The sequence below is a fragment of the Neoarius graeffei genome, chromosome 12 (assembly GCF_027579695.1).
Source record: "Neoarius graeffei isolate fNeoGra1 chromosome 12, fNeoGra1.pri, whole genome shotgun sequence".
Lineage (NCBI taxonomy): Eukaryota > Metazoa > Chordata > Actinopteri > Siluriformes > Ariidae > Neoarius > Neoarius graeffei.
Window position 1 is genome coordinate 56,995,446 of NC_083580.1, and position 16,206 is coordinate 57,011,651.

Here is a 16,206-nt window from a genome sequence, read left to right on the forward strand (position 1 = left end):
TTTTAATTAATAAAAATACAAGGGATGGCCAAACTTTTGACTGGTACTGTGTATATTCGTATGTGTACTTAAATATATATTCACCACTCAAAGATAAACTTCACATCTTCGTGCAACCGTGTAGTATTCTCTCTCTGTCTCTCTCTCCTCCTCTGCCTGTCTATAATATCCATCCATCCGTTATCCGTAACCGCTTATCCTGTGCAGGGTCACGGGCAAGCTGCAGCCTATCCCAGCTGATTATGGGTGAGAAGCAGGGTACATGCTGGACAAGTCGCCAGATCATCACAGTGTCTATAATATATTCTATCCACATTCACTGGATATGAGCAATCGCATGCTCCGATTGGCTACTCTACTACTACTAGGATATCAGCTCATATACCATGAATAGAGAAAAACAAACTGGTGGCATGCTTCAAGTCAGATATCACTTTATCATCAAGTATTTAAAAGAAACAGGAATAGCTAAAATAATATAACCCCCTCCCCCCAATATCTCCTGTTCCACACTCCAGCCCTGTCGTTGGGGGTAACGCACCTTTAAGTTGGTTTGCCAACCACCAAAAAACCCTAAAGAAGAAGAAAATAGCAGAGCGTGTTACTGAACCAACCAAGGACAAAATAAAAACTGTACTCGAACCCCCCCCCTCCCAAAAAAAATAAAAAATTACAAAAAAAAAGCAACAAAATATGGAATGAAAGTAGTTGATGGTAAGAAAGTCTCTCTTTTATTTTTCAAGAATTATAGCAGCGTTTTTTCACAAACTGCTACCGTCATTTTGCTGGTTTGTGTACATTCTAAGCGGAAATGATTGTCAGATGTTTTTTTACAAAGTTTTTATTTATCAAATTTGCAAAAAATTAAAATGCTCTGTTGCTCAAAATCCAGTGAATGTGGATATAATAAAATAGTTATTCCACTCAATCTCGTCGTACATGGCTTATAGCCGACTCGCCGCTACACGCCTCGTCAGCTATCAGCTCATGCACGACTCGATTTCATGGTTTAACTTAAATATTAGAGACAGAGAGCTTGTGTAATCGGTATCTAGCTCTTCAGCATTTTAAGTTCGAGGTGGTCCACAGACTGGGGCGACAGATGGTGGCAGTGGATTACCTCTCCCGCTGGGGGTGGGGAAGTCAGCTGCAGGCTGGACGACTCCCCGGTCTAAGTGGAGTGGTGGGAGTATGTAGCAGCAGGGGCGTGGTCGAGTGTCAGCTGTGAACGCTGAGGAATCATATGAACCAGCAGGTAACGTGATCAGTTATACCTGTGGTTGATTATTGGCTGTCTACTAAATGTGTGTCTTTTAGCAAGTCAGTAATCAGGGAGAGTGCTTCGTCACACAATGTGCATGGTTGTGCGGGAGTGTGCGTGCGTACAGGTGAGAATTGAAAAATCACTGAAAATGAAAGCGACAAAAAATAAAAATCGCACTGGGAAGCATCTCCGAGCCTGTCTCCCAGTTCCTCATTCCCTCACTCACAAGTACAACGTTGGTGCTGAAACATGGGATTGAGGAACAAACACCATCATGGAATCCTTCGCAATTAAAGGAACTGATCTGTGCCCTCGCCACTACTGAAAGAACTCAGCACAAGGAACTGGTCGCTCTGTGCAGCCCTGATCCAGGGCCAACAGGAGGCTCGGCAGGTGTTCCGAAGCCTGATTGGGTACCTAAGCAGAAGGGGCCGTGGAGTCTGCTGGCTGCCCTCACCAAGATGGGGCGTCACGACGACCTGGAGGCCTTCCTGGCACTCTTCGAGCTATTCCTCATTCCTTAACCCATGAGTGCTACACAGTTCTACCTCAAAGTCTTTAATTTTTTAATGATTGATACATCATGCTTTTTATCCATTTATATTTACTGTATATTTAACATTGTGGAACATCTTATCCCTTACCATGTACACTCACTGGCCACTTTATTAGATACACCCATCCACCTGCTGTTTTATGCAGTTATCTAAATCGGCCAATCCCTTGACAGCAGCACAATACATAAAATAATGTAGATACCTGCCTGATCCATCCTGATGCCCTACGTCTGGCTGGAGTCCCATCACATCGCTCCTGTGGAGGACGGCTCCATATGGACAGTCGAAAGTCGCACTTGGAAGACACTCTGGACACTTACAGTAATGCTTTTATGGCTGAGGACTACAGTTAACTTGCTAAAACTCAGCCTGCGGTTGTCATGAACAGTTTATAACGTCAACAAAACAGACTTCATGTTAAAACTATAATGAATTTCCTGGTTTCACAGTTATACTTTGTGACTATATAGGACACAGCAAGTTATTTACAGTTAGGTCCATAAATATTTGGACAGAGGCAACATTTTTCTAATTTTGGTTCTGTACATTACCACAATGAATTTTGAACAAAACAATTCAGATGCAGTTGAAGTTCAGACTTTCAGCTTTAATTCAGTGGGTTGAACAAAATGATTGCATAAAAATGTGAGGAACTAAAGCATTTTTTAAACACAATCCCTTCATTTCAGGGGCTCAAAAGTAATTGGACAAATTAAATAATTGTAAATAAAATGTTCATTTCTAATACTTGGTTGAAAACCCTTTGTTGGCAATGACTGCCTGAAGTCTTGAACTCATGGACATCAGCAGACGCTGTGTTTCCTCCTTTTTAATGCTCTGCCAGGCCTTTACTGCAGCGGTTTTCAGTTGCTGTCTGTTTGTGGGCCTTTCTGTCTGAAGTTTAGTCTTTAACAAGTGAAATGCATGCTCAATTGGGTTGAGATCAGGTGACTGACTTGGCCATTCAAGAATATTCCACTTCTTTGCTTTAATAAACTCCTGGTTGGTTTGGCTTTATGTTTTGGGTCATTGTCCATCTGTATTATGAAACGCCGACCAATCAGTTTGGCTGCATTTGGCTGGATTTGAGCACACAGTATGTCTCTGAATACCTCAGAATTCATCCGGCTGCTTCTGTCCTGTCTCACATCATCTAATAAACACTAGTGACCCAGTGCCACTGGCAGCCATGCATGCCCAAGCCATCACACTGCCTCCGCCATGTTTTACAGATGATGTGGTATGCTTTGGATCATGAACTGTACCACGCCTTCGCCATATTTTTTTCTTTCCATCATTCTGGTAGAGGTTGATCTTGGTTTCATCTGTCCAAAGAATGTTCTTCCAGAACTGTGCTGGCTTTTTTAGATGTTTTTTAGCAAAGTCCAATCTAGCCTTTTTATTCTTGAGGCTTATGAGTGGCTTGCACCGTGCAGTGAACCCTCTGTATTTACTTTCATGCAGTCTTCTCTTTATGGTAGATTTGGATATTGATACGCCTACCTCCTGGAGAGTGTTGTTCACTTGGTTGGCTGTTGTGAAGGGGTTTCTCTTCACCATGGAAATTATTCTGCGATCATCCACCACTGTTGTCTTCTGTGGGCGTCCAGGTCTTTTTTCACTGATGGGTTCACCAGTGTTTTCTTTCTTTCTCAGGATGTACCAAACTGTAGATTTTGCCACTCCTAATATTGTAGCAATTTCTCGGATTTTTTTTCTGTTTTCACAGCTTAAGGATGGCTTGTTTCACCTGCATGGAGAGCTCCTTTGACCGCATGTTTTCTTCACAGCAAAATCTTCCAAATGCAAGCGCCACACCTCAAATCAACTCCAGGCCTTTTATCTGCTTAACTGAGAATGACATAACGAAGGAATTGCCCACACCTGCCCATGAAATAGCCTTTGAGTCAATTGTCCAATTACTTTTGGTCCCTTTAAAAACAGGGTGGCACATGTTAAGGAGCTGAAACTCCTAAACCCTTCATCCAGTTTTAATGTGGATACCCTCAAATGAAAGCTGAAAGTCTGGACTTTATGTCCATGTCCATTATATAACTATAACTTGAATATGTTTCAGTAAACAGGTAAAAAAAAAACTAAATTTGTGTCAGTGTCCAAATATATATGGACCTAACTGTATAAATCACGTTGTCTATTATCACCCAAATGAGGATGGGTTCCCTTTTGAGTCTGGTTCCTCTCGAGGTTTCTTCCTCATGTCATCTGAGGGAGTTTTTCCTTGCCACGGTCGCCACAGGCGTGCTCATTAGGGATCAAATTAGTTCATGTTTAAAGTCTTTAAATTTCTGTAAAGCTGCTTTGTGACTATGTCTATTGTTAAAAGTGCTATAGAAATAAACTTGAAACTTGAGATACAAATCAAGAGCTTCAGTTAAATGTTCACTTCTTCAAACATGAGAATGGGAAAAATTGTGATCACCGTGGCATGGGTGTTGGTTTGAGTATTTCAGAAACGGCTGATCCCCTGGGGTTTTCACACACAACAGTCTCTAGAGTTTACACAGAATGGTGCGAAAACAAAAACATTGAGTGAGCGGGTGACAGTTCTGTGGGTGGAAATATCTTGTTGATAGAGTTCAGAGGAAAATGGACAGATTGGTTCGAGCTGCCAGGAAGGATATAATAACTCATAGTAACTCTTTACAACCGCGGTGAGCAGAAAAGCATCTCAGCATGCAACAGCAGAACACCACATCGGGTTCCACTCCTGCGGCCAAGAACAGGAATCTTAGAATCAAGAACAAGTTGCTATTAAAGTGGCCGGTGAGCGTAGTATCAAGAAACAGTTGTTCCCTGAATAGTCTTTTTGTTTCTCAAACAAAACAAAAGGTAACAAAAAAGGTGAAGGATTTAAATGGTAACATTAGAATGCATTCAGTGATCTAAACACCCAGTTTGCAGCTGCACTATTGCAAGAGTTGTAAGAATTACACGATTGTAAGGACAGAAAATGAAATCAAACCCTTCTGACTTTACCCTCATTAATACAGCAGGATCTATGAATTTACACTACATGAGTACGCAATCCCACATATTAAGACCCCGTCCACACATAGCCGGGTATCTGCTAAATCGAAGATATTTTTCTACGTTTTGGCCTGTCATCCACATGAAAACACATCAAAAACGAATATTTTAAAAAACTCCGGGCAAAGTGAAGATTTTTGAAAACTCCGTGTATGCCTTTTCGTGTAGACAGAGATAACCGGAGTTTTGCGTTTTAGAACATCACAATCTGCGCCAAAAAAATGACAACAAATCTGCCCTGACGTCAAACGTGCGACCTTTGTTTACTGCAGAAGCCAGATTAAGCATGGACAAAGAGTAATGGATCGGAGTAGTGCCTTGAAAACGTTAATTATTGTGCAGGTGCTATTTACATGTTTAATTTTAGAAGCCCAACTACTGCTGATGTGATTAGGGGGTAGGATTTGGGGAAATAATGCCATCTACAGGTTTGGAATGCTTATGAATGTGATTGAAAACGCAAATGTTCGGTTATGTGTGGAAGGGATTTTTTTCGAAGACGAGGTGGTATGGATAAAACATTTTTATAAACGGGGGGGGGGGGGGATTTTCGGTTTTAAAAATACCCGGCTACGTGCAGCGCTCGAAACTAACGGTGTCCCGATGTCCCGGGGACCATAAAAAATGTCATCGGGACACAAAATTATCATATCTGGGACAATCCCGGGACAATGGAAAAAAATAGATCTAGAGACGACAATTCCCCCGGGGGAAATCGTGAGAGTGATGCAGTGCGCGTAGCAGTCACAGTTGCCGGAGCTGAGCTGGACTGTATTTTTGTCTCTCTCTGCTCAGCGCGCGGGTGGGGGAGGGGCACACAAAAAGGGCAGCTTTCCGTCAGAGCGCTCCCTCCAAACAACGGGGGTTTATACGAAAACGGAAGGAGATATTCACAAACTTATTTCACACTGAGTGCCACAAGGGTCTCCTGAACACACTGATGTACTTTTTTTTGTCTGTAGTGTAAAAATTGAGGACACTAGAGCGAGTTAAAAACGAGTGGCTTTTCCGATTTAACAGTCAAAACGCAGCCACGTTTATAATGGCAGTCTATGGGGCTGCGCGCCTGTCCTCTCCTCACTTTCAGGCTTCTCATTCAAAAACTGCAAGTCCTATCGTGTAGGTAGACACATTGTGTGAATCAGGACAAGTGTGACTACTACTTTTGAGAAAATTGTGTGTGTAGAGTGAAAATTGGGGCTGAAAACACAGTTTAAATGAGAAAGTTTGAGCTATTTTTCCAAGCTCTCTACACTCTAACTTAACGAGCTCCATTGGTGTGTAACGCAATAAACACCCATTATAAAGCCGGAATTTCTCCAGGTACCCACATGGTGTTTGAGCTCGGACTGATCCAAAAGTATAGAACCTAGCAAAAAGTTGAATGCCAGATCCACAGAGGAGAAGTTTCTCTACGTTTTAAAGTTTGAATCATGTCTCTAGGTGAAAGCATGCCAGAGCAGCGGATGTTTGAAAATGTGTGTAGTTTTTCAAATAATTCCATAGAAATGAATGGGAAATTTATCTAGGTCAAAGAAAATGAAATTAAGCACTGTAAATAATGTAAATGATTTCTATGACTAAAGGTTACAATAAAAAAAAAAACTTGGATTACATTGCTTTGTTTGCACTTGTATGATATGACACTTTTTTATCCAAAGTGACTTTACGGTTTTTTACAGTGTTACAGTCCCTGTAGCAATGTTGGGGTAGGTGCCTTGCTCAAGGGCATTGCATCTATTGATGGTATGGCTGATGGCTTTCAAAACATCTCTGAATGGGGCAACAGGTATATTACATAAAAATGGATAACGGTAATGGTGAAAATGATAAGTTGGGCTTATAAATGCCAACAGATATTCAAGGTACAAGTAGATGAAATGAACATAAAAGGGGTCTTATTTTCAACTAAAGTGTACTGCAGATGTAGGGAGTTGAAACATTTTCTGAATGAGCTAGTTGGCCCCTTTAAATAAATGGGTATCTATTCATACAGTGAGATCGCCAAAGTTTAATAAACTGAAAATGCAATAACTGTAATTTTGAAGTAGATGATGTATAGGACATGTGTCACTTGTGTTTTGTGACTTATTGTAAAAATGATATAAAGGGTTCAAAATCGCATAGTTACAAATATAATAGTAACTTCATATGATAATATTAACCACTGGTTATTTCAGAGAGGAAAAAAATGGGGACACTATTGCTTCCATTCGGGACAATACAACACAGAATTCGGGACCACTGGGGGACACAAAGAAAAAAAGTTAATTTCGAGCCCTGGCTACGTGTGTACATGGCCTTAGCTGGCTAGCTACATTTCAGTATCAAAATTTGCATCAACATGAATTATAGAAGAGCAGGCAAACCTGTTAAAACACTGTTACGCTAACAATAGTAACTACTGACATTATCAAAATCTGCCAGCAAAGTTCAGTTCAGTATACAGGGTTTGGTGTGGTTATTTTTTTGGCACAAGATGTTCTCTAAAACTGATCGAATTTTAGGGAGGAAATGGTTCCAGAGATCACAGATTAAACATGAATCAGACACGGATTTCTATCTTTCAGGAGACTTTAGTATGAACAGATTCATACAGCATTTGTTCAGACTGCACGCATCACTATTACATTAGTACATTTCATGACAAGTGGCCAGAGGTCTGGGGGGGGGGGGGGGGGGGGGGGGGACAAGAGGAAAAAAAAAAAAAAAAACACCCGAGAAAATATATTCCTTAAAATATATACACAGTTTTCTCAGAGTATGTCATGAGATGCACAATCAGATGGAAGGTTTATCTGTGGACAGTGTTAGTCATACATGGTACAAACCTACAGATCATAGTGATACACATCCTCAGCAGGAGATTGACTCCGAGACGTCCGGTATGAAAGTGCTGCTGCCACCTAGCAGCTAGACATGGCTAAAACATACCTGATGACAGACAAACAGAAAAATTCCTGTGGCACTTGATGAAATTTTTTTACGTGAAGATATTTATGCAGGTTTAACTGATATTATTAAATCGCAGTGCTGTGAACTGAACCTTCCCCAAACCATCAAATTAAAATTGTATACAGTGATAACCATGCAGGAATAAAGACTGATGTGATATCGTTTCAAGATCACCTGTGAATTTAAAAGAAAAAAAAAAATCACAATGTAAATATATCCATTATATATTTACATCTGTATAACATATGAGAACAACACTGAAATCCACAATGGTCTTATTTTTATTGCCTTTAAAAAGGTATAAATTGGCATTACTGAGCCCCTGCTCATGCTGTTTAAAGATGAGAGACAGACAGAATAAACCAAGACCTGGACAGATTTGAGAAACTTACACCCTCACTGTTGTTATGGCACAGATATATATGTCTGAAGGGGAAAAAAGAAAAAAAAAAACTCCGCTATTTTGCAAACTATACAGTAAAAGTGATGCAGATGGGATTTCAGCATTATTCATTTTATAATAATGTTTTGTCCTAGTTTACAATATTATCACTATATTGTATTTTACCAGAGATCTTGAGCTCTGCAGATGAACATGTGAATCGTTTTACTATATTCCTAATATATTTATGTCTCACGGACAGATAACACCTTTTCTGAGAGGGACATATGCGATATTACTATAAATTCGTCCAAAATTAGGGGCAGACAAATCTGCGGTTTGAAGAAAATAAACCTGATTTTCCTATTGACTTTAAACTTAATGCACTTCACAACGATGTGCCATAACTTGAGGTTGTAACTAAATAATAAATCTTAGTTACTACTTTTTTTTTTTACTTTGGGCAACCAAAACATAGGACTGGGTAACACATGAAAGATTTTACACGGGAACGAAGGTGTTTTGTTTACCCCTTAGAACACGCATGACTTGCATACTTTAACCCCAGCAGATATGTTTCTCCAAAAGACGCGGTCTACTTCTGCGCCAATGGAGAGCGTTTGAAATTTGAAGGCTCAGTGTCCCATAATGTAGTGGCGTGCGTGTGCAGGAAGTGCACAACTTTCCCGAAACGGACAGCTGATAGGATAAGAAAAATTAAAATAAATTAAAGACAGCCAGCATGCAAAGGCCTATGTTATAGCTAGACCTGCTTGTTTAGGTTATTATTAGTAGTGTCTCTTAATTCCTGCATTTCACTTGCAAAGCCCTTTCAACACATCCTAGTTTCCCCCTCATCGACCGTGTAATATTTTGTACGTCCCATCCTGTCTCCTAGACCTCTTCTCTGGACCACCATACAACTGCTGCTATCAGGCTTCGCTCACTGTCGAAGCTGTCTTGGATCTCATAAAGAAAACAATTCACTGCAAACATACAAAAGGATCTTCATTTGGACAGTGTAATGCGGTAGTTTCATTTGGCCGCCAAGAAAAACTCATAATAAGTGAAGACTTTGTAACCACCTGGACTGAGATGTCAAAGGGCGGAAAACGAGACCAAACTTTTGAACTGTAAAGAAACAAATCTGCACCGAAGCTTACTTCATAATCACATGATCTCCAGAGTTCAGCTCTTAGACGCATTATAATCAGAATACCTGCCTGTCTGACCCCAAACAGTAACCTGAGGAAAATAAGCTGGCTCACAGGAAGGTAGTGGGATTTCTATACCTTCTCTGAACACACACACACGGAAAGCGCCTCAACACTGTAATTCTTCTATCAGAAAGACTCTTGCTAGCTTTGTCATGGTGGTGGTCGGTCAGGGTGTGTATTTGCTGGTTGCTGAGGCTGTGATGCATGGGGTTTGCTCTCCTCTCTGCTCTCAGGCAGACTCGGTGGAGCTCAGAGAGGGACAAACGGAGGAAACGGAAAGACGTCAGACTCTGACGAGGAAGTCCAGGTTGAGAGAGGCAGGGATGTGCAGGGTCTCCAGGCTCAAAGCTGACGGCGTGTAAGGGAAGAGCACGGGGAATGTGTGCTTGGTGTCCACCAGGAGCTGGTTGTTCTCTATACGGCCTTGTAGAAGATTCTGGAAACAGAATTTTTCATCACATAGACAAGAAAGTGAAACTAGCCATGGTCAGTTATACATCAGTCAAAGATTTTTAAAACTATGTATATTAACATTCTGGGGTTACAATACACAAAGGGTAAAACACAGGTTTTAATTTTTAAACATTTCACATATAAAGTTGTGTATATTTTCCCCCCTACATTAATATTAGTACTCTCCATCCCAGGAAAAACTGAGACGACAGTTTATTTTTCTTTTAACTATGAAAAGTAGGGAATAAAATACTTGTGGTGTGCTGTTATCGGAAAATAGTCAGTAGGGTGGTGTGATGCTGTCCAACGGAATTACTGTCGGAGTTATCACTCCACAGTTGGTTATTTTCCTTTAACAGCATCTTTACTCGACACTGAAAACTTTCATGTGGTGGAAAACTGTTAGAAAGGGCCGACACTGGAAACTCTTTCAGTGAACGTTGAATAAACATCTTTAATGACAGCTTCACCATATAATAATTTTTTAATCTATTTATTCCTAATCTAAGATTCAGTGAACATCTGCCATATGCGTTCCTGTGCAAGTTGTTACTATAGAAACAAGAACATATTAGAAAGACCTGTCTTGCAGCTGGCACTACTGTTCGAGCTACTGTTATACAGTTAAGTCCATAAATATTTGGACAGAGACAACATTTTTCTAATTTTGGTTCTGTACATTACCACAATGAATTTTGAACAAAACAATTCAGATGCAGTTGAAGTTCATACTTTCAGCTTTAATTCAGTGGGTTGAACAAAATGATTGCATAAAAATGTGAGGAACTAAAGCATTTTTTTTAAACACAATCCCTTCATTTCAGGGGCTCAAAAGTAATTGGACAAATTAAATAATTGTAAATAAAATGTTCATTTCTAATACTTGGTTGAAAACCCTTTGTTGGCAATGACTGCCTGAAGTCTTGACCTCATGGACATCAGCAGACGCTGTGTTTCCTCCTTTTTAATGCTCTGCCAGGCCTTTACTGCAGCGGTTTTCAGTTGCTGTTTGTTTGTGGGCCTTTCTGTCTGAAGTTTAGTCTTTAACAAGTGAAATGCATGCTCAATTGGGTTGAGATCAGGTGACTGACTTGGCCATTCAAGAATATTCCACTTCTTTGCTTTAATAAACTCCTGGGTTGCTTTGGCTTTATGTTTTGGGTCATTGTCCATCTGTATTATGAAACGCCAACCAATCAGTTTGGCTGGATTTGAGCACACAGTATGTCTCTGAATACCTCAGAATTCATCCGGCTGCTTCTGTCCTGTGTCACATCATCAATAAACACTAGTGACCCAGTGCCACTGGCAGCCATGCATGCCCAAGCCATCACACTGCCTCCACCATGTTTTACAGATGATGTGGTATGCTTTGGATCATGAGCTGTACCACGCCTTCGCCATATTTTTTTCTTTCCATCATTCTGGTAGAGGTTGATCTTGGTTTCATCTGTCCAAAGAATGTTCTTCCAGAACTGTGCTGGCTTTTTTAGATGTTTTTTAGCAAAGTCCAATCTAGCCTTTTTATTCTTGAGGCTTATGAGTGGCTTGCACCGTGCGGTGAACCCTCTGTATTTACTTTCATGCAGTCTTCTCTTTATGGTAGATTTGGATATTGATACGCCTACCTCCTGGAGAGTGTTGTTCACTTGGTTGGCTGTTGTGAAGGGGTTTCTCTTCACCATGGAAATTATTCTGCGATCATCCACCACTGTTGTCTTCTGTGGGCGTCCAGGTCTTTTTGCACTGATGAGTTCACCAGTGCTTTCTTTCTTTCTTTCTTTCTCTCTCAGGATGTACCAAACTGTAGATTTTGCCACTCCTAATATTGTAGCAATTTCTCGGATGTTTTTTTCTGTTTTCGCAGCTTAAGGATGGCTTGTTTCACCTGCATGGAGAGCTCCTTTGACCGCATGTTTTCTTCACAGCAAAATCTTCCAAATGCAAGCACCACACCTTAAATCAACTCCAGGCCTTTTATCTGCTTAATTGAGAATGACATAACGAAGGAATTTCCCACACCTGCCCATGAAATAGCCTTTAAGTCAATTGTCCAATTACTTTTGGTCCCTTTAAAAACAGGGTGGCACATGTTAAGGAGCTGAAACTCCTAAACCCTTCATCCAGTTTTAAATGTGGATACCCTCAAATGAAAGCTGAAAGTCTGGACTTGATGTCCATGTCCATTATATAACTATAACTTGAATATGTTTCAGTAAACAGGTAAAAAAAAAGAAAATTTGTGTCAGTGTCCAAATATATATGGACCTAACTGTAGGAAATTAATCAACACCTTTTGAATAAACAAATTCAAGAATTTAACAGTGTTGTGGTATAAAACAATATCGCCAGCTACCTTGCTTAATTTTTTATTTTTTTACGTTTTAATCACTAGATTACCTGTATGTCTCTGATGAAGGACACAGTGACTCTTTCCTCAAACTCATTCAGCGGAGTGTACAGATTCAGGATCTTCACAATCTAAGGAGGTAAAAGTTCAGGTTGAGCTCCTTCACTCACAGATGTATGGAGTGTGAATAACAAATCTCTCTGGTTCCTACCTGCTGTGTGCTTAGAATGTTACACATGGAGCAGATGGCCTCTGCGTCCTGAGATGTCTTCTTCTTCACCTGTAGCAGCTGAGCAGCTTGGATGAGAGGCTCGATGGTTAACATAACTTCCCTCTGGTGAAGATTTCGTCCCCTCAACCACTCCTCCATCTGACTGATGTTGTACCTGAATCAGCAGGACACATCATTTTTGTTAATATATGTTATACCACATAAACCTCAAAACCAATGACGCACAGTTCAGTACCTGAGCTTCATTACAGTATGACACATGGCTCAGTACCTGAGCTGCATTACAGCGTGACACATGGCTCAGTACCTGAGCTTCATTACAGTGTGACACATGGCTCAGTACCTGAGCTGCATTACAGCATGACACACTGTTCAGTACCTGAGCTTCATTACAGCGTGACACATGGCTCAGTACCTGAGCTGCATTACAGCGTGACACATTGTTCAGTACCTGAGCTTCATTACAGCATGAACCATGGTTCAGTACCTGAGCTGCATTACAGCGTGACACATGGCTCAGTACCTGAGCTGCATTACAGCGTGACACATTGTTCAGTACCTGAGCTTCATTACAGCGTGACACATTGTTCAGTACCTGAGCTTCATTACAGCGTGAAACATGGTTCAGTACCTGAGCTGCATTACAGCGCGACACATGGCTCAGTACCTGAGCTTCATTACAGCGTGACATATGGCTCAGTACCTGAGCTGCATTACAGCGTGACACGTTGTTCAGTACCTGAGCTTCATTACAGCGTGACACATTGTTCAGTACCTGAGCTTCATTACAGCGTGACACATGGCTCAGTACCTGAGCTGCATTACAGCGTGACACATGGCTCAGTACCTGAGCTGCATTACAGCATGAATCATGGTTCAGTACCTCAGCTGCATTACAGCGTGACACATGGCTCAGTACCTGAGTGTGGCAGCGGGGGCGTGGTCAAGCGCCGGTCTGTGACAGGAGGGCAGAGTCAGGGAAGGTAAGTGGCAGAATCACTACACCTGACGGCAATTAACCTGTGTTTGTGTGTCTTCCCAGTGACCGCGCCCTACTTAAGGAGGGAGAGCGAGAGTAGAGGAGCTCATCTCCGCACTAGACGCTGACTGTGTGTGTCTAGCCCCTATATAATTGTTCACTGAAAAGTGTGGCAATAAAGCCTTTTGAAAACCTGATCTCTGTCCTGCCGTCCTCTGTGCTCCACCCACACCTCATGAACCGTTACAGTGGTGCCGAAACCCGGGACCAGAGTGGAGCACCAGCAGATCAGCCCCATGGAGTCCTCCCCGTTCGCCGACCTGCTCCACGCCCTCGCCATGGCCCAGCAAAGCCAGCACCAGGCGCTCGTCACCCTCCGGAAGGAACAGGAGCGAAAGCTTCGAAGCCCTGGTGCTGGCCCAGCAGGAAGACCGCGAGGCGTTCCGGCACCTCCTCGCATCGGCGGGGTCCACCAGCGCTCCGGCCGCGGGCCCGTCTCTCCTCACCGTTACCAAGATGGGTCCGCAGGAAGACCCCAAGGCTTTCATCACGTTATTCGAACAAGTCGCAGAAGCCTCGGGGTGGATGATGGAGCAGCGCGCGGCGCGCCTTCTCCCCCTCCTAACGGGAGAGGCGCAGCTGGCCGCACTACAGCTCCCCGCCGACCGCCGGCTGGCCTACGTGGACCTCCGCCGGGCCATCCTCCAGCGCGTGGGGCGCACACCAGAGCAACAGCGCCAGCGCGTCCGCGCTTTGCGCAAGTTGGCCAGCCGTTCGCGTTTGGCCAGCAGCTCCGGGACGCTTGCTGGCAGTGGTTGAGGGCCGACAACCGCGACGCCGAGGGGATCATCGACCAGGTGGTGCTGGAACAATTCATCACTCGCCTACCAGCAGGAACCGCGGAGTGGGTCCAGTGCCACTGCCCGGCGTCGCTGGATCAGGCAGTCGAGCTGGTGGAGGATCATTTGGCGGCTGTTCTGGCGGCAGGGCAGCAGACGGCGTCTTCTCTCCTCTTCTCTCTCTCTCTCTCTCCCCCTCCTTCTGTGTCCCGTCCTCGCCCCATTCCCCCACCACGGAGACGGGGGCCGGCGCCACCCCAGCCGGCCCGCCGCACCCGCGGTGCCCTCCTGTTTCTCCCTTCTGTGTCTGTTTCTCCCCCACCTCAGGTGAGTGAGCCCCAGAACACAGGTGCAGAGGGAAAGCCCGGGCCGGTTTGCTGGCGCTGCGGGAACCCGGGCCATCTTCAACAGCAGTGCATGGCAATGGAAGTGGGCGCGGTGGTTCGGATCCCCGACGCGCCAGAGGCCGCCCTCGATCGGGCCGGAGTGTATCGCATACCGGTGAGTATCCAAGGGGCTACATATCAGGCGTTGGTGGATTCTGGTTGTAATCAGACCTCAATTCGCCAAAGCCTGGTTCAAAACGAGGCATTGGGGGGAGCACAGGGGGTGAAGGTGTTGTGCGTGCATGGGGATGCTCACCGCTACCCTTTGGTGTCAGTCCACATTTTTTTCAGAGGGGAAAAAGCCATAGTGAAGGCGGCGGTTAATCCTCGCCTTACCCACTCTTTAATTTTGGGGACTGATTGGCCGGGATTTCGGGATTTAATGACACATTTAGTGAGGAGTGGGTCCTGCCATTTAACAGGGGGAGGTCCCGGTGTCGCTTTGGTGGGAGCAGCTGTCACAGAGCCGTCTACGTCATCTCCGCGTCAGAGTGAGGAGCCGCCGGCTCCTCCTCTCTCTATTGGGGAATCCCTCGCAGATTTCCCATTAGAACAGTCACGAGACGAGACTCTGAGGCATGCGTTTGACCAAGTGAGAGTAATCGATGGTCAAACGCTCCCGCTGAACGCCACCCCGTCCTTCCCTTACTTCGCGATTATGAAGGATAGGTTATACCGAGTGACGCAGGACACTCAAACTAAAGAGCGAGTCATGCAACTTTTAATTCCGAAGAGCCGCCAGGAATTGGTATTCCAGGCGGCTCACTTTAATCCCATGGCTGGACACTTAGGGCAGGATAAAACACTAGCCTGAATAATGGCCCGATTCTACTGGCCGGGGATTCGCGGCAATGTCTGTAGGTGGTGTATGGCATGCTGCGAATGCCAGTTAGTAAATCCAGTGGCCATCCCAAAAGCGCCTTTGCGCCCTCTACCGTTAATCGAGAGCCCGTTCGAAAGAATTGGGATGGATCTCGTCGGGCCATTAGATCGGTCAGCACGAGGGTACCGCTTTATATTAGTTCTAGTGGACTATGCAATGCGATACCCGGAAGCAGTGCCTCTTCGCAATATCTCAGCACGCAGTATTGCGGAGGCACTCTTCCGCGTTATCTCCCGAGTTGGAATCCCGAAAGAGATTCTGACTGACCAAGGCACCTCGTTTACGTCACGTACACCGAACGAACTGTATGGGTTATTGGGTATTAAGCCGATCCACACCAGCGTGTATCACCCACAAACGGACGGTTTAGTTGAACGGTTCAACCGCACCCTCAAGAACATAATTAAAAAATTCGTAAGTGAGGACGCACGTAATTGGGATAGATGGCTCGAACCCTTGCTTTTTGCAGTGCGAGAGGTCCCCCAAGCCTCCACGGGGTTCTCCCCGTTCGAACTGTTATACGGGCGTAAGCCGCGCGGCATCCTAGACGTGCTGTGGGAAAATTGAGAGGAGGGACCTTCACCAAGTAAAAACGAAATCCAATACGTTATTGACCTGCGCGCAAAACTCCACATGCTCACGCACCTAACTCAGGAGAATT

The 16,206-nt window shown here is 43.8% G+C and overlaps 1 protein-coding gene across 2 annotated transcripts in view; it reads right to left on the minus strand.

Moving 5' to 3' along the window:
* Positions 1–7,425: 7,425 nt before the first annotated feature.
* The window catches only part of myo5b (myosin VB), a 295,143-nt gene continuing 286,362 nt past the window's right edge, over positions 7,426–16,206 (minus strand). For both annotated transcript variants that reach the window (XM_060936097.1, XM_060936098.1), the window contains exons 37-39: positions 12,438–12,612; positions 12,277–12,357; positions 7,426–9,859 (exon numbers count right to left, since the gene is read on the minus strand). In XM_060936097.1, the coding sequence (XP_060792080.1) occupies positions 9,707–9,859; positions 12,277–12,357; positions 12,438–12,612 (409 nt within the window). In that variant the 3' untranslated portion in view covers positions 7,426–9,706. The remainder of the gene's footprint in view (positions 9,860–12,276; positions 12,358–12,437; positions 12,613–16,206) is intronic.